Genomic DNA, 27795 nt, shown 5'->3' with positions numbered 1-27795 from the left:
CCACATGTCATTGGACAGGAATGAGTATTGTGTCCCTTGACTTTTTGTCCCTTGTCACATGGAAGCTAAATATAATGTGCATGTGATTTCTGCACAAGTCCTTTTTACACAAAATTCTAGCCAGTCGCAGATGGTCATATTCATTAGCAGCCACTGCACTGTCTACTGTGGGTTGTATATAAATACACTGGCAAGTGTTCTACCTCTAACAAGATAACACCTCACAAAAATTAAATAAGTGTAGTTTTTCCCAAGCAGTCCACTTTATGATCAGCAGTTCACATACTGCTATTAACTGTACAGGTAAGGATTAAAGTTCTCATGCGTAAGATAATATTAAGTCAAAAAAATAGAGACTTGTAAAAAGACATACATTTTTAACATTAATCATAAATTAGTACACAAGTGAAAGGTTGTATCTATCTATTAATATATAAATTTAATATTTCTATAATTTAATATCTATTAAATAGAAATATTATATACAGTACCAGTCAAAAGTTTATACCATTTTTTTTTTATGTTTTTTTGCGACTGCATTTGAGGATGCATTCAAAGTTCTTAAACTTTTTCAGATGAACTGACCTTGATTTCTTAAAGTTATATTTTTAAATACTTAGTTGAGTAATTCTTGACAATTAATTAATTTATAAATAATGTCATATATAAAATAAAAATGTATGTTTTTTATTATTTAATTAATTCACAATCCGTCATTTATGACCTTCCAGTCGTTTCATTTGCGCCTGCGCAGACTGTCAGTGTAAAGGGGGCGGGCTCTGGTGTGAAGATGGTCCGACTTCAGCGATTGGTCAATGTTTTGCCAGGCCGCACAAAAAGCTCGTTGATTGGTGGACAGTGGAGCCTCGTGGTTTTACACTAACCAATCCGTGGCGCTGTTGTCACACTATGGCTTCCTCCAGTCCAGCGTGTGATTATTTGTGCTGGAGAGAATCTGCGGGACTAGAGTTATTCTGAAGCATCAGTTTTTTGTTTCATAAAGCAGCCCGAGATAAACATGCCGGAGAACAGCAGCAGCAGCAGCCAGAGACTCACCGTCATCACCTGCACAGCTCCAGTTAACATCGCTGTTATTAAATATTGTAAGTACTGAGTTCTGATCCACTTCTGCAGTGTTTACACTGTTTAATCTGCTATAGCTGTGGGTCATCCTACACAGTCAACTACAGATTTACACTTTTCTTCATTGATAGTACTAGTGAAAGTGTAGACACTTTAAATTCAGTGGTTTCTCATTATTTAAAGATTGATTATTTATTAATTTTCAAAAACATTATACAAGGACTTCCATGACAATTAAAACAAGCAAGCACAAATGTTTTACAAGCTAAACAAAGCATGTACACTGACAACAGATCTCATTCATTAACCAGCAAATTTAATTCCTCCATGTACTTTATAGTGGAAACAGCTTTTTTGTTGCTAAGGCAGTTAATAAACTTAATAAACAATTAAATTTGTTTACATAAAAGAAAGATTTGCCAATTTTACCAATTTTTAATTTGTGCAGATTTAAATTAATGTTGTAAGTAAATACACTGCTCAAAAAAATGAAGGGAACACTCAAATAACACAATATGACTCCAAGTAAATCAAACTTCTGTGAAATTAAATTGTCCACTTAGGAAGCAACACTGATTGACAATCAATTTCACCTGCTGTTGTGCAAATGGAATAGACAACAGGTGGAAATTATTGTCAATTAGCAAGACACACTCAATAAAGGAGTGGTTCTGCAGGTGGGGACCACAGACCACTTCTCAGAACCTATGCTGTCTGGCTGATGTTTTGGTCAGTTTTGAATGTTGGTGGTGCTTTCACACTCGTGGTAGCATGAGACGGACTCTACAACCCACAAAAGTGGCTCAGGTAGTGAAGCTCATCCAGGATGGCACATCAATGCGAGCTTTGGCAAGAAGGTTTGCTGTGTCTGTCAGCGTAGTGTCTAGAGGCTGGAGGCGCTACCAGGAGACAGGCCAGTACACCAGGAGACGTGGAGGAGGCCGTAGGAGGACAACAACCCAGCAGCAAGACCGCTACCTCCGCCTTTGTGCAAGAAGGAACAGGAGGAGCACTGCCGGAGCCCTGCAAAATGACCTCCAGCAGGCCACAAATGTGCATGTGTCTGCACAAACGGTTAGAAACCGACTCCATGAGGATGGTATGAGGGCCCGACGTCCACAGATGGGGGTTGTGCTCACAGCCCAACACCGTGCAGGACGCTTGGCATTTGTCAGAGAACACCAGGATTGGCAAATTCGCCACTGGCGCCTTGTGCTCTTCACAGATGAAAGCAGGTTCACACTGAGCACATGACAGACGTGACAGAGTCTGGAGACGCCGTGGAGAGCGGTCTGCAGCCTGCAACATCCTTCAGCATGACCGGTTTGGCAGTGGGTCAGTAATGGTGTGGGGTGGCATTTCTTTGGAGGGCCGCACAGTCCTCCATGTGCTCACCAGAGGTAGCCTGACTGCCATTAGGTACCGAGATGAGATCCTCAGACCCCTTGTGAGACCATATGCTGGTGCGGTTGGCCCTGGGTTCCTCCTAATGCAGGACAATGCTAGACCTCATGTGGCTGGAGTGTGTCAGCAGTTCCTGCAAGATGAAGGCATTGAAGCTATGGACTGGCCCGCCCGTTCCCCAGACCTGAATCCGATTGAGCACATCTGGGACATCATGTCTCGCTCCATCCACCAACGTCACGTTGCACCACAGACTGTCCAGGAGTTGGCGGATGCTTTAGTCCAGGTCTGGGAGGAGATCCCTCAGGAGACCATCCGCCACCTCATCAGGAGTATGCCCAGGCGTTGTAGGGAGGTCATACAGGCACGTGGAGGCCACACACAATACTGAGCCTCATTTTGACTTGTTTTAAGGACATTACATTAAAGTTGGATCAGCCTGTAGTGTGTTTTTTCACTTTAATTTTGTGTGTGGCTCCAAATCCAGGCCTCCATTGGTTAATAAATTTGATTTCCATTGATGATTTTTGTGTGATTTTGTTGTCAGCACATTCAACTTTGTACAGAACAAAGTATTCAATGAGAATATTTCATTCATTTAGATCTAGGATGTGTTATTTGAGTGTTCCCTTTATTTTTTTGAGCAGTGTACATTACAGTTAAAACCAAAAGTAACATCTATACATTTTATATCTACCCTGTAATTCGCTTTTTACTCGCTGTAATTCTTCTAGTTACTAGAAAAATATTTAGCTACATTTTTTCAAAAGTTTTCTCAATAAGAACATTGGAAAACATAAATATTCTAGCTTTTCTAATTTTTTGCAGCAAAATGAACGGTTCTGATCTATATCTTTATATTTAGCAGGATTTTAATTATATGTGTAGATGTATTATTCAGGATTTTTAAATGTACTTCTCTGATTTAATTACAAATACAAAACTTAAAAGAAAGTGACCAAGCATTCCGCCTGATTTTAGGATTTTCTGATTGTATATTAATACTAACGTCATCGAATATGAAGCATAACATATTGAATTATTTTGTCAACAAAAAGTTTTAAACAAACCAGAATATGTTTTATATTTTAGATCATTTAAAGTAGCACCTCTGCTTAGATGTCAGATTTGCACATCTTGCCATTTTCTCAGTCAGCTTTAGGAGGTAGTCACATGAAATGACTTTCAGTTAACAGCTGAGGCTTGTCAAGAGTTAAATAGACTGGTATGAAAAAGTTCGGGCACTTCTGATTTTCATGATTTTCCTTATTAAATCATTGGTTGTTCGGATCAGCAATTTCAGTTAATATATCATACAGCAGATGAAAACGATGTTTGAGAAGTGAAAAGAAGTTTATAGGATTTACAGAAAATCTGCAATAATTCTTTAAACAAAATTATTGGCACATTTGGGCACCCTTGTCATTTTATTGATTTGAATACCTTAATTTCTGTAGGGGGTAAACGTGATGAAGAGCTCATTCTGCCTATAAACTCCTCACTCAGTGTCACTCTGCACCAAGACCAGGTAAGATCAGCTTCATATATACTTAAGGGAGCTTCAGTGAAAGATCTGCAGCAGTGTGAGGGTTTAAGGACGTTCTATGATATGCAGTGATGTTGCCTGATTGCTTTTTTCCCCCTTATATGTTGTTGTATTAATTATTTTTTGTCCATCAGCTCAAAACAACCACAACAGTGGCATGCAGCAGGAGCTTTCAGGAGGACCGCATCTGGTTGAATGGAAAAGAAGAAGATATAAACCAGCCCAGGCTGCAGTCCTGCCTTAGAGAAAGTAGGTTTCTATTGATCACCTTATCTTCCATCAGAATACTTACGTCAGAAGGGGTGCCCATGAACATAATGTGTTTATAAGCATATATAAGTGATGAAGTGCTGTTCTTTCCTCTCTTTTCTTCATGTCAAGTCCGTAGATTAGCTCGGAAAAGGCGGAGTGACGATGATCCCAGTAATGACATCAGTTTGTCTCACCGGGTTCACATCTGCTCAGTCAACAACTTCCCAACAGCAGCTGGTCTGGCGTCCTCTGCAGCTGGTTATGCCTGCCTGGGTAAGTCTTTTAGACAGTGCAATTCACTGTAGATACAATTAAGCAATAATACATTTGAGGTTTGTGCTATACTGTGTAATATTGGCACTGATGTGCTGCGGTCATAGATCAGCACAGCAGTGCCAATATTACACATTATAGCACAAACCTTGAGTGTATTATTGTGATTATACCACAGTTCCTTATTGAAATATTGAAAGAGTTAAAGAGGACGAAACAATACGATCTGTTTGTTTATAAACACTCCATGAGTTAAAGTAGTTCCTTTGCTGCTCTGTTTGCAGCTGCGCTGTTTGGTTTGTAAGCGCTGGATCATTGCTGGGTTACCTGTATGTGGCAGAGTAATACATGAAGAGCTTTGGTTACAGTGCATTACTGGCTGATAATGGCACTCATAGAACGCCTCTTAGCCAATCACATTGCAGGGTCAGAACTAACTGTGGTATAATGTGTATTATAAGTATCAATATGTGCATAAAGCTTGTAAGTCTGTCTGCGCTCTGTCCCCTGTCTGCCAGTGTACTCCCTGTCCCGTTTGTTTGGGGTTGAGGGGGAGCTGTCGGGGGTGGCGCGGCAGGGTTCAGGCAGTGCCTGTAGGAGTATGTATGGGGGCTTTGTCCAGTGGAAGATGGGTGAAAGAGAGGATGGGAAAGACAGCCTGGCTGAACAAGTCGCAGCTGAGAGTCACTGGCCAGAGCTCAGAGTGCTGGTCCTGGTGGTGAGTACTGGAGTATCTCTTATCATAACCATACCCGCATCTTTATGCATCTCATATAGTATTTCACACTTACATTCTTAACTGCCTGTTTTATTTATTTTTTTGTTACATTTTATTTTTTATTTTCTTGACATGGTTAAATTTTAAATATTTTCTCAACCAAAATAACTAGAAAAGGTTTAGTTTGTAAACTATTTGTCTCCTTGGCTGTTAATATACTAAATAAGATATGTTTAAAATAAAAAGTATGTCATATAATTGTCATAAAACTATATGTCAGGGATCAGAAAACATATTCAACACCAATTTATAAAAAATATGTATTTCTGTGATCCCTTACACTTTCCAGATGCCCAATGTCTGTCACCACCTCTGAGTATTTCACAGCCATCCTCTCTGACTTACTGCTTAAATAATACAGTTCTTTATCTATTTATTCATCTCACTAGTTTCTTTAAATTTGGAATGTCACTAGGTGCAGAGATTACACAGCTTAAGTCAGGAATACTCCATCAACAGAGTGCCAGTCCTATCACTGAGTGCAGATACTGTATATTTAGATCTGTGGAATTGCAGTTCTAGTAGAATTAGAGGATAGTGATAACTAGGCCATTGCAAAACAAAAGAAACCTGATTAATCAATGCATTTTATTACTCTTTACAAAGGCATATCTGATACATTTGAGATATTGTGTGAAATGAAATGATTGGTTCTTGTATGATTTCAGGTCAGTGCAGAGCGGAAGCCTGTTGGAAGTACCTCTGGCATGCAGACGAGTGTTAAGACAAGCCAACTGTTGAAGGTTTGCTTCTGTTTGTGTTTGTGTAAGCATACTGTGCATATTAGCATCAAAATCTATTTTATATAATAAGTTAATTAATTTATGAATTTGTCTTGTACGCACAGAAAGGACACCCTTTTTATTTCAGAAATGTATTGAAAATGAAAAAGGGAAATTACCTATCTGAATAGCCCAGTAAGTAAGAGGGCGCCTATCTTTTAGGCTTAGTCCAGAACACGGTCACAATCTTGAAAGCCTCCATCAGGGTTCGTATGGTCATGAAAAACCTGGAAAAGTCATGAAATTTAAAAATGGCAATTTCCAGGCCAAGTTTGGGAAAAATAAAAATGCCCAGAAAGTTTTGGAAAAGTCATGAAAGTTTGGCCTACACATCTTTGTGCATCAGTTTATCAATGGAGAAAATCTATTTTGAGCTCCGAGTTAATTCATTAATTTAAGCCTACAAAATGGAGCTCTCAGGATCTGACACACATTTTATTAATAAATATTGTGTCATTATTTTTATCAGATTAATTTTAGACCTATTATATTTTATCAATTTTGATTATAGTTTTGGTTGATTTTTGGTTTTATTGGCAATGATAATCGTATAGGCATGGAAATGTGCCATGAAGACATGGAAAAGTCATGAAAAAAATAATAGAAATGTATTGGTTAAAAAGTGTATGAACCCTGCTCCATTTTTTTTTTCTGAAACAAAAGGGTGTCCTGCCAATTTTGACTCAAGACATACATCAAAATGTGCATACACTACCCCGCCAAACACAGAACAGTTAGTATAATGTTTTGCACCCTTCCCCTGTAGCACCGTGCAGACAGTGTGGTTCCTGGCCGTATGGAGGAGATGATCAGTGCCATCCAGAAACGTGACTTTGCAACTTTTGCGGAGCTGACCATGAAGGACAGTAACCAGTTTCATGCTACCTGTCTGGATACCTACCCTCCCATATTCTACCTTAACGACATTTCACGAAGAGTCATCAGCCTGGTCCATCGCTACAACCAGCATTACCAGGAGACCAGAGTGAGTGTAGCCGACAGGTTTTTACCATAACATAGTCTTACGACTATCTCAGGTCTTGTAGGATGTGGCATATATAGATATTTCTATGGACTTCTAACTTTGTAAAAAATAAAGGTGCTACAGTAGACGATGCAATAAAAAAAAAAACATTTTTACAGTTCCATTAGAAACCTAAAATTAGATATGGGCTGATGTGGGATTTTTGGGCCAATGCCGATATTACACATGTATATACTGTATCTGTCAATGCAAAACTTACAGAGACTAGACAACCCAGTATAGCTTTAGAAATAAACAGTTATCTGCCTTACATTTAATTTTTTTAACCAAAGGAATACAAACAGTAACATGTAAAGAATCAATTTCTGGTTTTATATGTATTTAGGTAACTGGTCCTTACATAGACTAGGCAGTAACAGGTTAAATAAAACAATAGAGTTATTAAACAAATAAAAAATAATAAAAAATGAGTTATTTTAAATCAATGGATTTTAAAATAGTGCGACCAGTGTCTGCCAATTTCAGTACTACAGCCAGCATCTCTTTGTTGTTTTTCCTGCATACAATACATATGTCAGGAAGTATCTGTTAGAATTATTGGCCAAATGCCAATGATTAAAAAATAAAATAAAATAATTTGTCGATATCGATATAATTTCAATATCATCAGGCATACCTTCCCAACATTGTAGTGTGTGAGTGTGAATAACCTTTAAAAATATATTTACATTAAGTAAAGGATATTTACACTCTCACAGCTCTTACAGTTGTCTTTATGGAACCAAAAAAGTGTTTCTTCTATAGCAGCACTAAGAGAATCCAACAATCCAACTCACTGGGGCCCAGTAGTCACAAAATGTAAAATCTGGATATTTGATCCAGAGGCCTGTTATCAATAACTGAGACACCCCTGTCCCTTTTCTGTAGAGATATATGTAATATGCATGATTTAATACCAAATACCTTTAATGTGTGAAACATAGGGGCACATTTGTAACAGAATTCTTCTGAAAGCAGGGCAGTGCAGATGCTTTTATGCTCAAAGTTTACTGTTAACTGAGTGTGTCGCACCAAAGAATCCAATATATTTTCCATTCTGTGGCCAACCAGTGAAATGTTGGCATTGGAATCCTCCTGTACAGGAACTCAGTTGTGACATTGATTTAGTGACCAAATGCTTGCTGGGCTTGTAGATCATGAATGTGTTGTAACGTATTGGACCCAGTATCATACTGTATTCTATGTGGTTATAATTCATCTGATGAACACTAGAGGGCCCCATCTGTGTATCAGAATTACTGTATAGGAAGTTCAACACCCTTAATATCACTGAACAAAAAAAAGTCTTGATAATGTATTTTCTCCAAAAAATATATTTGTTTGCCTAATTGCATTTTAATTGTTGCAAAGCCCTGTTTTTTTAAGATCATTATAATATTTATTCTAAAATATTTCCAGTAAAGTTGACACAGCCGCTGTGTCACTTGTGTATAGAAACACATGACATTTATATACAATGCATGTCTTTAGCAAGGAGACTAATTCTGTTAAATAGTGAATATTCCTAATAAAAGCAAATCTATATTTTCCAGGTGGCATATACTTTTGATGCAGGTCCTAATGCTGTGATCTACACTTTGCAAGAGCATGTGCCTGAATTCGTCCAGGCTGTTCGTCATTTCTTCCCTCCAGAAACCAACGGTGGAGAGTAAGCTTTTCATTTCAGACTGATGCAGAATATAATCAGATTTAAACATTGATCAGCCATAAAATTAGTACCATTTGCTTAATATAGTGTAGCATCCACTTTTGCCATCAAAACAGCTCTAAAACATTAAGACATGGGTTCTACAAGACCTTTGATGGTGTCTTGTAGCAGCAGGTTAATTAATAAACTGGTTAACAGGTTGTCCTGGTACTGACTACTGCATACCAGCATGCCTGATGTTCTGGAGATGTTCTGACCCACTAATCTAGCTACTAATCTATGCTTAACGTCCAACACATCAACTGGAAGAACTGCCTGTTTACTTGCTGCTTAAAGATAATCAGTTATATTCACCTCAACTTCACTCAGTAAATGTTGCTGAAATACATAAATACATGTATATGTTGTACATCATGCAGTTGCATGCATTAAATGAGGTTGTTGTCTCCAGGTTTGTAAAAGGCCTCTCTGTGGACTCTGCCTCGTTGTCTGAAGAACTGAAGAGAGCCATTGGGATGGAGCCTGTTCCGAAGGGCATCAGCTACGTCATCAGCACTCAGGTACGTGACTCAGACTTGCCTCAGATTTAAGGAAACTGTGCTAATTTCCAGAACAGTAAACAAGTGTTCAAGGAATGGGCTAAATCCTGTGTAATCATTAACTTGCAGAAAGATTAGGAATCATCATTCACAGTAATGTGTGTGTTTTTTTTTGTTGTTTTTTTTTACAGGTTGGACCGGGTCCGTGTGTGGTGGAGGAACCAAACCTTCATCTGTTAGGCCCAGATGGACTTCCCATGAAGAGCACCTGAGTATTAACAGGAATCATAACTGGCCTAAAGGAAAAAGAAACTTTAAGTTCAAGATGAAATACTTCAGTCAAAATCTATTTAAAAACAGAACAAGACTTTTAGTTTTTTTTTTTTATTATTGTAAGATTTTTGATTAATAGGATAAGAATTAAGAAACTATTGATGAACTTGATTTGTTCAGCTTTTGTATAATTTAAAATGCAATAATGTCTATTTACATAATGTTTGTATGTATGTAATTTTGTGTAGATTGTTTGAGTGTATTTTTCTAGCTTTTTGAAATTTGTTTGGTAATGTTCTTAAAATATACACAGCTGTTGATGCCATGAGTCTGTATTATTTTATAACTTTTTTGTGGCCAGTGCTTTCTTTCTTCTTTGCTATTTCTTTATTTATTTATTTAAAACAACAAAAACAACATTTTCCGAAATGCAAAGTAGTGCAGATATATGTACATATATGATCCGACACACAGTAAACCAAAATATAGCAAAACATAATAATAACTAACTAAAATACAGTACATATTTTAATAAGTGACACTGTTTAAATTAGTTATAAAGTTATGTGTCTAGTCTCTAGTAAATTTGCCAGTGACATTACAAGTACAACAGGGTACAAATATATAATTTAAGTACTAAACGTACATATAATTGTATAAGTATAATGTAAATGTTAAAGGAAATTAAACAAAAAATCACATGTATTGTTCACATGTATACATTTAAAAAAAAACACTTATTTGACAGGTATGTTTGGAACCAGATAGTCTGTGTTATTCTGACTGATTTTCTTTTCTTTCTATTTTTTTTCTTTTTACTTTTTCTTTTCTTTTTTTATTTAATTTATTTCCATGTGTTCCCGTTTTGCTGGATTCCAGTATATCACAGGGTGGGTGGGTGTGTATATATATATATATATATAATATATATATACTAAGTATATATATAATTTACTGCCATAAAAAAATCAGCAGGGTATAAACAATATAAACAATGCAAGAACCAAATGTAAAAAAGAAAGTTAATTAATCTTAAGTTTTAAGTAATTAATTAGTTACAATTATACATTTTAAAAACACTTATTTGACAGGTATATTCAAAACCAGGTAATCAGTGTTATTCACTTTACTAGTTCTAATCTTCTGACAGATTTTACTTTTCTTTTTTTCCATGTTTTTCTTGCTGGATTCCTGTGTATCACATGGTGTATTTATGGTAATTGCACTGTTATAGATATGAGTTATGGGGTGTGTTGTTATATTTAGGTTAAAACTGCTCTACAGGCTGAATACAGTCACGCCTGTTGAAAGCGTCCTGAACTAGAGGAAATGACGCGGTCAGTGGGCGGGGTTTGCGCGGTGTGGCTCCTCTCACCTTTGTTCGCTGTATAAAGTTAGAGTGATTGTATTAAAAGTGTCAGTAAATCATCATCAGCAGTAGCAGCAGCTCCTCCACAGACCCTGTGAGCTCTTATTACCAGACCCGGAGAAGATGGGGAAGATTGAGTGGGCGATGTGGGCTAATGAACAAGCCCTGGCTTCTGGACTCAGTGAGTATCTCACAACTCTGGAACACTTCTCATAACAGCAGTATAAAGCGAGGGGCTCAGCAGAAAAAAGATACATGTATATATATGACTGTAATTATGAGGATATATACACAGGTTGGTGATGTCACTTAACAGCCCGGTGTATACAAACTAGCAATACAAGTTTAAAAACAGGAAAAAAAAAACAGTCAGTGGAAGTCAGACATGCTTTCACACAATATATATATATATATATATATATATATATATATATATATATATATATATATATATAACAGACCACTTCAGTTTCAGAATCAGTTTCCCTGATTTAGCTATTTATAAGTATATGTTTGTTATTTTTTTATTGTTGTTTTATTCTATAGGCTACTGACAACATTTCTCCTAAATTCCGAATAAAAATAGTCATTAAGAGCATTTATTTGCAGAAAATGAGAAATGACTGAAACAAAAAGATGCAGAGCTTTCAGACATCAAATAATGCAAAGAAAACATGATCATATTCATGAAGTTTTAAAAGTTCACAAATCAACCATTGGTGGAATAACCTTGGTTTCTAATCACAGTTTTCATGCATTTTGCCATGTTCTCCTCCACCAGTCTTACACACTGCTTTTGGATAACTTTATGCCTTTACTCCTGGTGCAAAAATTCAACTAGTTCAGTTTGGTTTGATGGCTTGTGATCATCCATCTTTCTCTTGATTATATTCTAGAGGTTTTCAATTTTGTAAAATCAAAGAAATTCATCTTAGTTAAGTGTTCTCTTAATTTTTTTCCCAAAACTGTACATAGATAGTTAGTACAAATGTGTACAATACTATCATTACATTTTGACACAGTATAAAAACAGATTCACATTATGTGCAGGATTTTAAAAAAGACAAAAATGCATACACAATACTGAGTCTACTAAAATCAATAGTTTAATCTTTTACATATTTACATAACTACAACTTGAAATTTGTAAAATGTAATGGCAAAAATAGAGGTACAAATCTGAAGGTATTAGGTCTGTCACGATAATTACATTATCGGCGTATCATACAATAAATGTCACAATTTTTGTCACATTTTCACAATAATATTTGACCGTGATATCCTCTATTGTGTTTATTTGTATGTTTGTTCACATATATATAACAGTAAACAGAATTTTAGCCAATCATGCAATACCAGACCAGTTCTTTAGTCATTAAAATGTAATGGAGTTAAAAAGACAATAATGCATTGCAATGTATTGATTGCAATATTTATTTCTGGGACAATATATTGTCCAAAAATTATTTTCATGACCGGCCTAAAAGTTACTAAAATCACTGTATATTTTTATGACTGTGAGTAACAGTGTATATTATGGCTTTTTGACATAAGAAGCCGCAGATCAGGTTAAAGTAAAATCTGGTGTGCTGAGCTGATGAGGAAATTCAGGAGTGATTCATGAAATCTTTTTTTAAACTACTTCCCTGTTTCAGTTTATCTAACTGGAGGAATCGTCGGAGTTGCTGGACAGTTAAAGGGCTGGGAGTACGCTGCTTTTGGGATGTATCCTTTAATATGAGTGACTGTGGACTGATTTAATGTTGACCAGTTGTCTGTCATCTAGATCTACTCCCACTTGTGGATCATATGAGTCCTAAAATGTGCTCCATCTGTTCAGTTTCCTTATCTGATCCTTCCTTCTTTGTTTCTATATTAATCTAGAATGTTACAGTGCAAAAATAGGCCTCTCTGTAGGACTGCAAACACTTTACTCTTTCTAATAATGCTGTTTAATACTTCTTCAAATATTTTGAAGTGATATTCTATTGTAATTAGTATTTGTATAAATAATTACTGAATTGTATTGAACTTGTTCTAAACAAGCACAAACAGTAGAGAGTAAATATATTTATTTGTTAGACTGAACTCATGTGTTGTCTTAGGATTTAAAATGTATTTAATGTAGTCGTTTTTACATTGCAAACATCTTGAGATCAGCAAGACTACATCATATTGTCAGTCAGACAATGTATATTTAATATAAAGCAAACATTTGGGCACCCCTGTTCAAATGACAAATGTTTTTTTTAAGAATAAATAGATAAACAAAATGAATATACAAAATCTATCATTTGTATTTCTTCACTGTCTAATGAAAAACAAGTATCTCCAAAATGGCAACTTTACAGGAGAGAGATAAAACCTACTTAACTTTCAATGGAACAATGTAAAAGTTTATTTTAGGTCATTTTGGACCATTTAAATTGATCAAATTACCAAGAAATTTTGACACAGTGTACAAATCATGCAGTAAACTAAAAATCCACAAAAATTTAATTACTTGTTTTTCATTGGACAGCAACGATTTGTTTTTAGGTATTAACATATGAGAGGCAAATATAACAGTATTGTAACTTCTTGGAAGACTTGACTTATTTAAATACAGAAAATCCTCAACGTATTTAATCTGGCTGCCCAGACACTTGCATAAGACTGTATTGTGATTCTCTGGTTACAGTCTCTTGTTTCTGTTTTCCTTCATAAATTGAGCCACGTTTTTATAACTAATTGAATCGAACTGAATCATCTTCAGTTTTGGATGCTTCCTTAAATAGATTTTTAACATCTGCATAGCTTCATACTTCATACAGGTTCATACAGTACCAGCATATACTTCATTTTACACATTTCATGTAATTTTATTAAAAAACATTAGTTCCAGATGTATGAGTGTGTGTGTAGCTGTGTAAGTGAAAAGTTAGCGGTTGCTCTTCCGCATAGTTTGTTACCCTTGACTAGCGCAGAGCTGCAGGTGTGTTTGTGTGTTTGCTTGAGTACCCCAGGAGCAAGAGGGCTAAAGGCACCAATTATGAGAGAACGTGAGTAATGTCTTCACACTCAGCTCTTTCTGCTAGACTGCCTTCAGGAAACGGATTCTATTCTGAGCCCAAAACAGAATCAGTTATTTATAAATGCATTTTACAGAAAACCTAATAAAAGGTTGTTCGTCACATACACAGTAGTAGTGCAATGCTTTGATGAGTGTCTGATCACATGAAACAATATGATAAAAAAGATCAAATGTATAGAATTAATATAAAATATGTGATACTTTGTTATTTACAATGTTTATATCATAATACTAACTTTGTAACGTCTTTCTTCTTTTGTGTGCCTTTCTGTCTCTTTTCTGCTGACAAACAGAATTTCCCCAATATGGGACTAAAAAGTATTATCACACCCATTAAATAAATAAATAAATAAATGAAAGAATAAACGACATAGAGACACATATATAGAGATAATAATACAATTCATTAAAAATTCCCAGAGCTCTCCTTATGAGCATTTATTATTATTATTTATTAATAGTTATCATATCAACACATGGACGTATTCAATGTATAAAAACAGTTTATTTTTTAGTAAATTTAGAGCATTTCTATTGGTCTATTCATTCAGAATAATATGCACGTAACACAAAGCCGCCACAAGATTTAAACAATGGGTAAAACAAGTAAAAATAGAATAAAAAGGAGCAGATTTTTTTTATTGGACAGAAATGACATGGACTAAATACATACCATATATAGAAACTATATAGAAAGTAGAAAATAGTTTAGAAGTGAACACCTGCTGTATGAAGATCCTGGTTATTCATATTTCATTGTTGTGTGATGTTGTTTTGTTGTTGTTGTGTTTCAGTGGTCAGTACTGCTTCACTGTGTGTGTGAAGGCATTCGGACCCCTGACTAGCAATTACTACGTGAGGGCGTTCCTGCATGCAGCGTGAGTACCTCTGCTTTATCTCCATTCTGCATATTTTACCTTTGTCTCTCAGCACATCTCATTGTTGAAGCAGACAGACAGGTTACTCTATGCTTTTCTGTGTATTGCTTTGTGTTTTTACAGTGTTACATAACTGCTCTGTCCTCAAAACCCCCTGTTCTTTATTAAATTACACCCTGTTTTAATATTTTTAACCTACAGGCTTTGCGTCCCAGGAGGCTTCATGCTTGCTACAGTTTTAGGATGTGTTTGTCTGGGCATGGCCAGCCTCATCTACCTGTCTGTAAGTGTTAATAATGTTTTTTCATCCATTTGTTTTGCTGTTGATCTGTTATATCCTGCTACAGGGTCAGGGAATCATGTGCACTTCTTAGGTAAAGTAAAGTAATTAAATACAGTTAGTTGTGAAATAAGGAAACTGAAATCAGGAATATTCTTTTACACAAACACACACACACACATCTTTAAAGTGTTATATATCTCGGTTAGGCCTGTTTATTGGAAAGAACTTGGCAGTATAATACATATCACAATACAAGGGTTATTATTCCATGTAACACTATATATTGCAGTTGTTTAAATAAAATAACTTAGCAAACTCTCATACTATTACAGAAACCATTACAGAATTACACAGTACTAGATTACAGAGCATATTTTTGTTTAGTTAACTCAACTTTAGTAACACAAAAACTTTTGTCCTTTTTTCTTCTGTATCTTAATTTGTTCCACAGTACATATTGAGTTGAGCCTTAGCATCGTTAGTAAATAAGCCACAGCTAAAATTCAGTAAATAATAGATAAAATATTTAGTCTGTGATTACTCCCCCGTTTTTTTACTGTTTATTCCCATATCATGAGACTGGAAGACTGGACAATAGACTGTGTGATTGAGCTTTCACTGGGATTTGAATTCATGCTCTCACACTTGACAAACAGCAGTTAGACCGTAGGGCCACTCCAGAGCTTGAGAATTGTATATTGCACTGCTTTAAAACACACTTTTTAATCTCGGGTGGTGCAACTGTCTAACTGTGATCATTGTTAGAGACAGGAGTATACATTTGAATCCGATCAATACAACATGGACCCTCCACTGTCAGGAATTTGGTAATAGAAGCACCCAATCCTATATGATAGGAGGAGGTATAACCTGCAGAAGGGAAAAAAACATTAACATTTTGAGAGGAAGGAACCACAGACTAAAAAATCTTAAAACATCAGTAACTGGTCAGTTTTTGAGGCTGAACTTAATGTATGTTGTTGACCAAATATTTTTGCTATTCAGAAGTAAAAAAATATATATACCTTTGAGTGAACTGAGTTGAGGAAACACAAAAATATGTCAAAATATGCTGGTCTGACTTTTTTTTTACCAGGTAGCAGCAGATTATCCTTAATGATGGAGAATATTTAGTGTGGTATAAGTTTATCAAACACAGCAGTGCTGCTGGAGTTTTTAAACACCTCAGGGTCACTGCTGGACTGCGAATAACATACCAATCAGAAATATCCAGCCAACAGCATCCTGTTTGCAGGTTACTGTGGGCAGTGTCCTGTTGGGAGGGTCCTGTGACCGCAGTGTTTAAAACCTCCAGCAGCACTGCTGTGTCTATAGTAACAATTAATTTGTCCTATTTGTTAGCAATACAACAAGCAGCCGTTTCTCAAACTCTGTGATAATCTCCAGTTTCAGGGCAGGTCAAGCACTCTTAGTTTCTGGATTGCAACATCTGTGGTTCTCCTGGTGTTGATTGTGTACAGAACACAAATGGGTTTTATGAGGAACTACAACCTGACACTTCTCTAAAATCTCCTTTTACCACTTCTACACAGGCTGCTATCCACGGGGAGCACTGGCAGCCAATCATGCCCAAGTCAGAGCCAGCCAAATCGGTAACACAGAGCATCAAGCACCCCCCTCAGAACCCACCGCCACGCCCACCCGCAGAAATGCGCAGAAAGAGAGCAGAAGACCTGGAGTCTGCAGCCTACGTTAACCCCCTACCCGTGACTGCCAATGAGTAATACGTGATGATCTGCTGTATTTCTCCATTGCAAGGACTTTAATACTGACAGACTGCTGTATGGAGGTGATAAAATAGCATAGATACAGGTTTAGTCTGTTTACTCTGATCAAGTATTTCAGCTTAGTCTGAATCTATCTATCTGAATCTGTGTGGTGGAGTGGAGTGTGGTGAGTCAGTTGTGAAAGATTATTTTGGCGCGTTTCTGTGTACTTAAGAAAGAACTGAAACAACATTAACTCAACATGCTTCAGCACCTGCCCATGGCTTCTATTATTAGTGTGTTTGAGTCAGTGGCTTTTTTGTTCTTTCACTAAGACTAAAAAACATATTTTAGCAATTGGATGTGTTAAATATATATAAAAAACATTTTTACAGAAAAAGGAAAAACCCTTTATAATATTTAATAGGAAATATTTTATTCCAAACATTTCTATTGGTCAATTTATGATGTAATTCTCAACAAAATTTAGGTCAAAAAGAAAAAAGGTATGAGTGAAATCAACACAAAAAGATCAAAGTATTCCTGTAACTCGATTCCAATTTAGATGAAAGTGTTTTCTTTAAATCTGTGTTTTTTCAGATTTCTTTTTTTTACCTTGTTACAGTGTGTTTTATATAATGATGCTTGCAAAATGTATCACAGGTAGTCAGTCTTCCTACATACACTGCCTGCATTGTCTGAGCTTACAAAGTCTGTCTTTGCACTGTAAAAAATGTATATATATTTATCAAGTTTCAAAATTGTCCTGCCATGAATTAGCACATCTCTGGGCATGGTTAACTGGTTAAGACAGGTGAAATGAAGGCAAAAACCCATTTTACAGCTTTGTGATCATTGGTCAGTCGCGTTTATGTTTGTATTGCTTATTATTTTCTACAAATTATATGTAGTAGGCCTGCCACAATAACTTGTTTGGACAATATATCGTCCCAGAAATAACGGCAATACACAATAATAGTGTAATTTAGACCAATGCTATTTAGCCACAAATTTAATAATAATAGCATAAATGTCATTTTCTTTAATTACATTTTAATTATAAAGTGTATTTAGACATTGGGATTAGAATAAAATAAATCTAAATAAACAAATAAAATGAAACAAAATTATACTTTCATTAATAGGATCTCTGTACTGTGAAAATTTTCATTTTAAGCTCATACATTGTATGATAAATCGCTAACGTAATTATTGTGACAGGCCTAATATGTGGTGTCTTTCCAGTTACAGAGAACAAACTTTACATCTGCATGTGCAGAAAACCACCAAAGACAACCACAGATAGTTGAGAGTAAGTCGTATTCTGAGAACCTGATGTAAGATTAAAACAATCTGGTGGCATTTTCTTAAAGCTTTAAACAGTTACTGTGTTTAATAATAATGAATATTGACCTCATAATGTACTGTGTATATTCATGCTTTTATACTCTACTAATAAACTCAGGAAATGAAATATAAGAGCTTGTTGATTGTGAATTATTGCAATTTATATTTTATTTTATATATATATATATATTTATTTGGGCACACAATGTTATTATTCATTTAAGACCATTCTTATACCAATATATGATTTATATGTCAACTAAGTAATTGTACAGTCTTGCTGTCTTTATTACTTTATTAAACTAATTTACAGTTGTGAGCAGTGTACCACTTCTTGGTTTTTAAGCTTAAGTTCTGCTTTTTCTGAATTTTCTTTCGCCCTCTTGGTTGCCAAACATGGGGAAATCCTTCGTTCCTATTCTTACAGCAGAGTAGTACGTGACAGACACAGCAGGCAGTAAACCATGATGGTGAAATACACGTTTCAGACATATTTAACAAAAGGGAAGTTGTGTGATTCTCTGACCTTCTGCGTTAAAACAACAAAAGACATGGTCGCTTCTTTCGTGATGGAAAACAATTAATCTTTTGTTACCTACAGCAGATGACCTTCTCTTAGGAATGTGCTGTTTGTATGAGTGAACAGTAAGGAGGTTATTCCTCAAGACGCCGTGTGTTTGGCAAGAGCATGGCCACACCTTTTCGTTCCATACCAGCAGGAAAAGTAGACACTTCCTCTTACAGACTCACCCTGAAGGTCCTTGTGACGTTCCCAGGTTTATTTGAAGGTGCAGAGCGCTCGCAGGAAGAATATGGCCTTTATGAGTGGATTTAAACCAAGATATTTCCTGGTATTACTCATTTCTCAACTTCCTCAATGTTCCATATCATAAAAAGGGCCTTGTGAAAATATTTGAGGTGTCTGAGAAAAGTATACAGACAATTGTTTAATCTCAGAAGAAGTAGGCCCACTATTTACTTATTTCTAATCAGTCTTTTATTACTGTAAATCAGGTGAGCTGCTGGCAGAAGTGAACAAATCTTGACCACGTGGAAGTCAGAAACCAAACCTGTGCTGTTCTAACCAACATATCAGTAATAATACTGACCTACTGCATGAATGTCTTGCTTTTTACTGTATTTATTTTATATGCTTAAAAAAATACAGCACATCCAGCATGTTTTGGAGGACTCAATTCTTGGAAACACTGCCCAGGTATATTATTATTTACATATAGTCATCAAGTCATCATATTACCATCATCACCTCAAAGACCTATAACCAGCTCCTTCATACTTGATGGCAATGGTCAAAGCCAGGAGCTAAGAGATGCACCAAGAGCTCTTAGAGCTTCCAGTACGGCTCGGCTCGAACCTCCATCCCTCAAAACCCACAGAAAACAGACATCCCGACTCTTCTCTGTGCTGGCACCAAGGTGGTGGAATGAACTTCCACTGGTTGTCAGAACAACAGAGTCACTCGCCATCTTCAAACACAGACTGAAGACTCATCTTTTCAAAGTTCCTAAACTAAAAAAAAAAAAAAAAAAAAAAAAAAAGGTTCCTAGGGTTCTAAACATGATCAAGCTCTGTGTATCTCTTGATCCTAGTCTACAAACTAGCTTTGGATATTTGAAGTAACATCGAAGCACTGTTGTAAGTCACTCTGGATAAGGGCTTCTGCTAAATGCCTTAAATGTAAATGTAAATATAAACATCAGGTTGGGATTTTCCTTTTCTCAAGAAATTGAAAAACACCAGTGCATAATGAGACCATCATCATCAGGACATAAACAGCAGTACCATTTAGCAAAATTTTAGTTGTTCTATCTGGTCCTGGACATCACCTTCCAAGCGCTCCTTCTGATAGAAGACTAAATGCAGCAAAACTACACGTTGTTAATTTCTGTGTTTTAGACCTTAACAAAACCTCCTTCTGTGCCCTAGAACTTTACAACCCCCACATTCTGTATCCTACAGATTTACAAACTCTCTTATCATGGCCCTCAACTTTATAAACTCCATTACTGTAGCCCACAACTTTACAAACCCCTTTACTGTGGCCTACAACTTTAAAAACCCCTTTACTGTGAACCTCAGCATTGCAAATCTCACTTCCTGTAGCCCACAACTTTATAAACCCCTTTACCGTGGTCCACAACTTTACAAACTCCTTTACTGTAGCCCACAACTTTAAAAACCCTTTTACTGTGAACCTCAGCATTGCAAATCACACTTCCTGTTGCCCACAACTTTATAAACCCCTTTACTGTGGCCTACAAGTTTATAAACCCCTTTACTGTGGTCCACAACTTTACAAACTCCTTTACTGTGCCCCACAAATTATGGGCCATAGAAAGAAGGATTGTAAAGTTGGCCACAATAAAGGGTTTTTAAAGTTGTGGGCCACAGTGGGACACTGTTATTATGGCCCGCAACTTTTTAAACATACTTTCTATGGCTCACAAACGTATAAGCCCGCAAACTGTGGCCCATCCCTTTGCTGTGAACCTCAACATTGCAAACCTCACTTCCTGTGGCCCACAACTTCACAAAATCTCTTACTGTGGCCCACAACTTTACAAGTTTGAGTAACAATGAGTAAGGTAATCGTTGAAGCCCATTCAGTGCTTTAAATGTTACAAGGCCAGATTTAGTCACCTACTTTAAACAATTAACACTAAATCAGAGTTTGGAGCCTCTCCTCAGAGACAGTATTTTCAAAGCAAACTTCCTTTAGTTCTTTTGTGGAAATCACAGACCAATTCTTCCTTCTTACCAGACTGAACGCACACTTTGTCTTTTAACAATGGGCCTATAGTGTCAAAAATGTCGAGTAATTTACTTGACTCTATTCATAAACACAAAAATTTTTTAATACTTTCTCTTTTACAGATGTCTCAGGCTATAAAATAGCACCATCCAGTGGTTACAATCAGACACCGCACACACTTTTATTATTTGTGTATGGGAACATGAAAAATGTTTGAAGTTATTGACGTTAATTATTTTAAAAGAGGAAATCAACCCTGATAAAAATTCAGCTTAAGACCTGCAGCTCTGACCTGCTTTACATATCTAGATTTTTTTATCATCATTGTCCCTGAAAGAGATCTTTATAAATCGTTAACGTTAACAATCATCTTCTGTATCTCTCTTTCTCTCTATACTTAATATTATTTATATCTGCAGTTAATTTTATCTTAAAAGGCCTAAGAGAACAAACAGACAATACAAATATAATTCAGTGTATCTTTTCTGAACAATAAAAACAGGGTTTTAAAATGCATTATCATAATTTTTATTTGACAGGCATGAAATAAATAAACAGATCTAAGGCACTCCAGGTAAAGAGGTGAAAGTGTATGTGATTAGAGTTCAATGGTCTGTAGGGCGTTTTGTCAGAGAGGTGCAGATACCAGGCCTGCTGGACCCTGTCCCAGAGTCTGTCCCGCAATGCTGATCTCCATGGGTTTAAATCCTAATTCTTCCACAGGGATTCCAAACACTTTCAGCTTCGACTCGCAAGACCTTAACAGATCATTATGAGCCTAGAAGACAAACCAATAGGTTAGAGCAAAGATCTCCAGCTTCTGAACTGTAGAAGACACAAAGTCCATCCAGATTTTGTTCTACCACAGTCAAGAAATAGGTTGCAGATATACAGTATATATATTTCCAATGTTAAACATAATTTAATAAAAATTTAAACCACCATCAGCAGCATGACTGATAAACCTACCTTACAGACACGAGCAAGTTCATACTGTAGATCCTTAATAGCAATGTTTTTAGAGTCCAACACTTCCTATAAAAACAGAGTAAGACAATGTTTTTAATGTGCTTTTGTTACACTATTAAAACTGTAAGAACATTAAAACCAGCTTTTGAGACCATAATGAGATCATGTTGGCTACCAAACTCAAACTTAATAACTGAACAGCTGAATAATTCAAATAAATTGTTTCATTAAGTTTTGGTAACATATTGTACCTCAATCTTGCGAGTAACCACGTTGAGGGCTGTGGGGTCTAAATTTGAGGCAGCAAGAACCTCATTGAGCTGAGCCTCTTTCTTCTCCAGGGAGTCTGTAAGAGCAGCTAGCTTCCTCTCCAGGAGAAGGTTCTTAAAGCCGCTCTTCTGCTGCACCTCCTGGATGGCCTTGGTGAACTTCTGGTACAGTTCATCACGCTCCTGCTGCACCTGAGGAGCAGTAAAGCAAAGAGAGAGGACAATTTGAGTAACAGGTCTAATGGGTTAAAGTCTTTAGAAAAATGGATCATATTTATTAAAACAAAAAAAACTATATATAATCCTTTGTGCAGGTGATTTACATTAAATAACAGAAAGTCAGCACAACATAAACAAATAAACTGAGAACACTGAAATTGTCCATTAGTGTACAGTATGTACAATAGTGTGTATGTGCATGAACAGTATATCTCACCTTACTGAACCTTTGCTCCAATACTTCATGTTCCCATTTCAGGTCCTTTATTTCTTTCTCTGCCACCTTGATTCGAGCTCTGGCTCCCTAAAGGAGGAACAAAATAAATTAATTTAGCACTTGCTGTAAAGAATAACCAGAAATATATATATATATATATATATATATTGTATAAATATTACTATAAATGAGGTTTGCAGTTATTTTATTTATTGTTGATTATTTAGTTATTGTTGTATCTGTTATTTATATTATAATTAAGTAATTATCAATATATTACTTTCTTTTTTTATATAATTTTATTTCAAATTTTTCCCATTTTCTCCCCAATTTACACGGCCAATTATCCAACCCACTCATTAGGACTCCCTCTATCACTAGTGATGCCCCAACGCACCAGGACATGCTTCCTCCGATACATGTCAAGACAGCCCCCGCTTCTTTTCGAGCTGCTGCTGATGCAGCATTGCCGAGCAGCCAGCGAGCTTGGAGGAAAGCGCGCTGTACATCAGCTCCGGTACATCAGCTCACAGACGCCCTGTGCTGCAGACATCACCCTAGGAGTGATGTGGGGAGAGAGCGCCATCTACCCACCCAGAGGGAGCAGGGCCAATTTTGCTCCCTCTGACGCCGGCAGCTTGATGGCAAAGCTGCATGAGCGGGGGTTCGAACCTGCGATCTCCGCTCATAGTGGCAGCGCTTTAGACCGCTGGACCACTCGGCGCCCCTAGTTTCATAATTAATTAATACATAACACATCTAATATATAAATATTTATGATATATTGCCTAGCCCTATGATCTACACACACAATAATGTATCAGTACATATTAGTAAAAAGCCCAGGTACAAATTTATCATGAGTCATGAGGAATGAACGCACAGTGCATGTGTGTTACAGAATAAGCCTGAAAGAGACTTGTGCACACCGCTAGTGAGTTTTTGTCTTTATTGTAATTGGCCAGCTGTTTCCGGAGTTCTGTGGCTTCCTCAGTGGCCTTCTGCAGAGGCTCGGTCAGCTGCTTGTTCTCCCGCAGCACCTTTGCCATCTCTTTCTCCAACCTCTTTTCTTTATTCTTCATTTCTCTCTCATTCTCCTGCACACAGAGAGGAGAATTCATTAAGAATTATAGTGGTTTAATCAATAGCAAACACTAGGTTATATCAGACACAGGCATACCTTGAGTGTACTGATGAGGGCTAGGTTGTTGGAAGTGATATCATTGTAATAGGTCTTAATGTCACTGAAAGCTTTCTCATGGTTTTGTATCAGTGTGTTAATGTGGCAGTTCTTCCTTTCTTCTATTTCCTCGATTTCAGTCTTGCGTCTGAGATCCTGCTCCTGGCGCAGAGCCAGCATTTTCTTTTCATATTTAGCCTCTATTTCTGCAAGAGAAAACAAAATAGCATAATTTACACTACTGGTCAAAAGTATGAGAACAGTTAGACCCTAAATGTTTTCAGTAGTCCAAGTGATCAAACCTCTAAAACTTAAGTGTCTTTTTTTAGTCATAATGAGTAATGAGCGATCTGAATGTAGAGTGTTGTGTAAATACTGTGGTAGTGAAACACTGTTGTTTGTTCCAACACTGTTTTTATACAGAGAAAGGGACTGTAAATAGTAAATTGTTTGCATTAAATTTGCATCAGGGTTAATTTACTTCCAATGCAACAGATCTGCTCTAAGTTGTTGACAGGTTTATTCACTTGATTAAAAAATCCTTTAATTAGTAAATGATTTGACCAGTAGTACATTATGTAAAAGAGAGATATAGCCTGTAACATTACAATATTTACTCTAATATAAAAGCAAATAAAAAAGGGTGAGATACATCACCTCGTACTTGTCGTTCAAAATCATTCCTGATCTTGGTAATTTCCTCATCATGTTTCTGGGAAAAGAAGGTATGATTAGTAACTGCATAGCATTAACTAAAAAAGAGTCCACATCTTATCAGCCTAAAGTCTATCAACACTGACTGTCATGTTAGCTGTAAGCTGAGCATTCACACACCAGTTTAAGACTCTTGATCAGATTTTCACTGGAAAGCTCCTGTTCCTTGATATCCACTTTTAGATTCCGAATGCCCTTCCGCAGATCATTCTCCAGGTCTGCATGTTCCTTCTGCAGCAGTTTGGTGGTGACCACTCCCTCTGTCTTGAGCTCTGCGATGCTGTTCTGCTGTTCATACAGCAAGTGTTTCACCTTCTGTTTGTACACCTGAATAACAGAACGAACACCGTTAGATCATTCATGATAGATCTAAACTTTTTCAGTGTTTCATGTGCCAGAGCTTCTCATTATCATTCTTGATACCTTGATCTCAACTTGATGGCGTTCCTCAGCCTCTTCCATTTCCCGATCCCTGTTCCTGAGATCTGCTTTCTTTTCCTCCAGCTGTCTTTTGGTGATCTCCCAGAAGGTGTGGATCTTATCTCGTTCCAGTTGGAAGTAGTTGCGCTCTTCCCTCTCCCTGTCCAGCTCTTCACGCAAGCGGACAATGTGGTCCTCCAACTAATGAAGAATGAAGATAATGACGTAGTTTTAGTTTTAATACTTGGCATCAGTGTGCTTCCTGCAAAGCCACATATATTCATTCTAAAAACAGGGTGTCTGGTAGGTCATAGAACATGAACAACCATAGTGCTAATAATGATGTTGATACAAAAAACTATTGTGAATGTAACGATATCAGAACAGCAAACACAGTCTTTATCAGCTCATTCAGATCTCACTAAACCAAAGAAACACAGAAATAGACCAGGAGAGAACTGGTGAATTAAGGAGAGTGCAAACAGTCACCAGTTTCGCTAACTCTGGTAAAAAGACTTTGCCTAAAATGCACATTTTAAAAGTACTTTTAGCATGCTCAGTGCAAATTCACATCCTCACCAGAACCTATGGACTGTCACTTTAAAGTCAATATACAATATATGGACAACTGCTTATTTTATTATTATAAATAGAGTTCATAGAGCTTTTGTTGGAGTAAATGTCTCGACTGTCCAGGGAAGGCTTTATTATAGATTTTGGATCATTGCTGTTGGGATTTTATTGCATTTAGCCACAATCGTGTTAGTGAGAACAGGATATTGGATGATCACCACCCAGAAGTGTCATATTACACAGTATACATGATTTGTTACCTTACTTGAGTAGAAATGTTGGTTATCTATACTTTACTGGAGTAATTATTTTAAGATGACTTGTAACTTCTACTCCTTCATTTTCACATAATTATCTGTACTTTCTACTCATCACAATTTCACACATTTATCTGTTTTTCTACTCCTCACATTTTCACACTACTATCTGTACTTTCTACTCCTCACATTTTCACACTACTATCTGTACTTTCTACTCCTCACATTTTCACACTACTATCTGTACTTTCTACTCCTTTCATTTAAAAAAATGTGCATTTAAATGCATTTTCCCCTAACATTACTCTTACTTAGATACTTTAAGCAGTTTTGAAACAAGTATTTTTACACTTTTACTTGATTAAAAATAAGTATTTTTAAACAGAAGTATTTTTAAACCCTTGTATCTATACTTATACTTGAATATTAAATGTGAATACTTTTCACACCTTTGTACAGTAACCCACCTCACCCCCATCTCAACAACTCACCACCCTAGAAGTGCTAAATGGAGAACCATCATTCCTAAAAACTCAGTTCCATTGCTCCACAGGGGGGGCAACATGCGTTTAGAATTTCTGTCTCATTGTTGTTGGAACCTTAAAAACAAACTATAAAGCTTTAGTAGCCTTTGAATCTGCTGGAAACCTGTTAGATAATTATCACTGAAGACACAAACAGTAATAATGACATTATAACTGGCTAAAATATTAGTTTACCTGCTCCTTCGACATTTCCTCTGTGGAAAGTCCATCCACCACTGTAGGGCTCTTCTTGCCCTTCGCAGTCTTCCCTCCTTTCTTTTTTGGAGGCTGAAATATGAACATTTGGAGAGGATAATGTTACAAATACCCATTCTCACTGCATTACCGCACATTAATGATGTACTGTTAGTCTATACAGCTTTAACTAACTCTCTGGTTAGATAGCTCCTCCACTAGCTATACCGATATATAACCTATATAACGTTAGCTAACTAACAAATTAACGCTGTTAAATCACACTTACCATGCTGTATGTGTGTAAAGTAGCTAGTACTGGTCAGTCAGATGAGGGCAGTGTGTATTCGGGTGTTTCTGCAGAGAAACTGTACAGATATTCTCGTGATTTAGCTTTAGATAGTTTAGCTACAGCTCTCCTGTGCTGATGGTCTGCAAACAACAAACCAGATCCATGGAAACCAGTTCAGATCTCGCGAGAATAGAAATGAGTCGCTGCAGCGTGGAGCTGCCCTGCAGACTCTCCACACTCACTCAGTAAATATTCCCAAGCAGAAAGTGTTTGTTGTTTTTTTAAGCAATGCGAGGAATCTTTAATCATTTATTCTTATTTATACTACGAAAAAAGGACGATATATATTATGAACATGTAATTATTATGTTTATTCTTTTTGCTTTAATAATAATAATTTAATATTTTTCTTCTGTAATAATTTTACCCCTATCCTTCTTCACTGTTATGTTAGTGTTATTTTTACTTACTCAGATTTTACATTTGGGGTTATGTTCTTTTTTTTGTTGTTCTAATTAATGATCTCTTACTTTGACTGCTTTTATTTAGTGAATTGTTTTATTTTAGCTTGTCCAACTTTTAAATAATTTTAATTCTTTAAAAATGAAATCTAATTAAATATTAATTAGGTTAGTTGATTTTTTAATGCTTTTACATTTTTATATATATATATATATATAAAATATAAATAAAATCAAGTTTTAATTAGGTTAAACTAACATAATAAAATACAAAACAAAACAATACAAAATATACATATATATTCAACAAAACAAAAGTTATAAAGATTCTTTAAAGCTCTCTTCTACTAAATGCAATTATTTTTTCTTAATGAATATAATTATAGTGATTTGACTTTATATTTACTTTGTAATAGATACCATTATTCCGAA

The 27795-nt window shown here is 36.2% G+C and overlaps 3 protein-coding genes across 3 annotated transcripts; 2 read left to right on the top strand and 1 right to left on the bottom strand.

Moving 5' to 3' along the window:
• Positions 1-909: 909 nt before the first annotated feature.
• On the top strand, positions 910-9948 carry mvda (mevalonate (diphospho) decarboxylase a). Its single transcript, XM_007244029.4, has 10 exons — positions 910-1103; positions 3945-4015; positions 4168-4282; positions 4415-4558; positions 5077-5276; positions 6005-6079; positions 6885-7103; positions 8696-8811; positions 9263-9371; positions 9542-9948. The coding sequence occupies exons 1-10, from the start codon at positions 1019-1021 to the stop codon at positions 9620-9622; spliced, it is 1215 nt and encodes a 404-aa protein (XP_007244091.3). The 5' UTR covers positions 910-1018; the 3' UTR covers positions 9623-9948.
• Positions 9949-10993: 1045 nt separating this feature from the next.
• On the top strand, positions 10994-18432 carry LOC103041742 (cytochrome b-245 light chain). Its single transcript, XM_015604487.3, has 6 exons — positions 10994-11173; positions 12648-12717; positions 13959-14033; positions 14860-14943; positions 15145-15226; positions 16780-18432. The coding sequence occupies exons 1-6, from the start codon at positions 11116-11118 to the stop codon at positions 16969-16971; spliced, it is 561 nt and encodes a 186-aa protein (XP_015459973.2). The 5' UTR covers positions 10994-11115; the 3' UTR covers positions 16972-18432.
• Positions 18433-21577: 3145 nt separating this feature from the next.
• gas8 (growth arrest-specific 8) lies at positions 21578-27091 on the bottom strand. Its single transcript, XM_022679507.2, has 11 exons — positions 26900-27091; positions 26611-26703; positions 25065-25262; positions 24762-24968; positions 24585-24639; positions 23928-24133; positions 23677-23844; positions 22748-22834; positions 22294-22503; positions 22043-22108; positions 21578-21851 (listed from the first exon to the last, which is right to left on the bottom strand). The coding sequence occupies exons 1-11, from the start codon at positions 26900-26902 to the stop codon at positions 21702-21704; spliced, it is 1443 nt and encodes a 480-aa protein (XP_022535228.2). The 5' UTR covers positions 26903-27091; the 3' UTR covers positions 21578-21701.
• Positions 27092-27795: the final 704 nt, after the last annotated feature.

This window comes from Astyanax mexicanus, chromosome 9 (assembly GCF_023375975.1).
Source record: "Astyanax mexicanus isolate ESR-SI-001 chromosome 9, AstMex3_surface, whole genome shotgun sequence".
Taxonomy (NCBI): Eukaryota; Metazoa; Chordata; class Actinopteri; order Characiformes; family Acestrorhamphidae; genus Astyanax; species Astyanax mexicanus.
Note: the sequence above shows the minus strand (reverse complement) of the source record. Positions and strands in the feature narration are given on the sequence as shown.

Coding starts and splice junctions, on each gene's coding strand:
- mvda (XM_007244029.4), top strand. CDS start 1,019: ATGCCGGAGAACAGCAGCAGCAGCAGCCAGAGACTCACCGTCATCACC. Junction 1,104..3,944: donor CATCGCTGTTATTAAATATT/GTAAGTACTGAG, acceptor TAATTTCTGTAG/GGGGTAAACGTGATGAAGAG. Junction 6,080..6,884: donor AGACAAGCCAACTGTTGAAG/GTTTGCTTCTGT, acceptor CTTCCCCTGTAG/CACCGTGCAGACAGTGTGGT.
- gas8 (XM_022679507.2), bottom strand. Junction 25,263..26,610: donor AGGAAATGTCGAAGGAGCAG/GTAAACTAATAT, acceptor ATTCTTCATTAG/TTGGAGGACCACATTGTCCG. Junction 21,852..22,042: donor AACTTGCTCGTGTCTGTAAG/GTAGGTTTATCA, acceptor TTTGTCTTCTAG/GCTCATAATGATCTGTTAAG.
- LOC103041742 (XM_015604487.3), top strand. CDS start 11,116: ATGGGGAAGATTGAGTGGGCGATGTGGGCTAATGAACAAGCCCTGGCT. Junction 11,174..12,647: donor AGCCCTGGCTTCTGGACTCA/GTGAGTATCTCA, acceptor TCCCTGTTTCAG/TTTATCTAACTGGAGGAATC. Junction 14,944..15,144: donor AGGGCGTTCCTGCATGCAGC/GTGAGTACCTCT, acceptor TTTAACCTACAG/GCTTTGCGTCCCAGGAGGCT.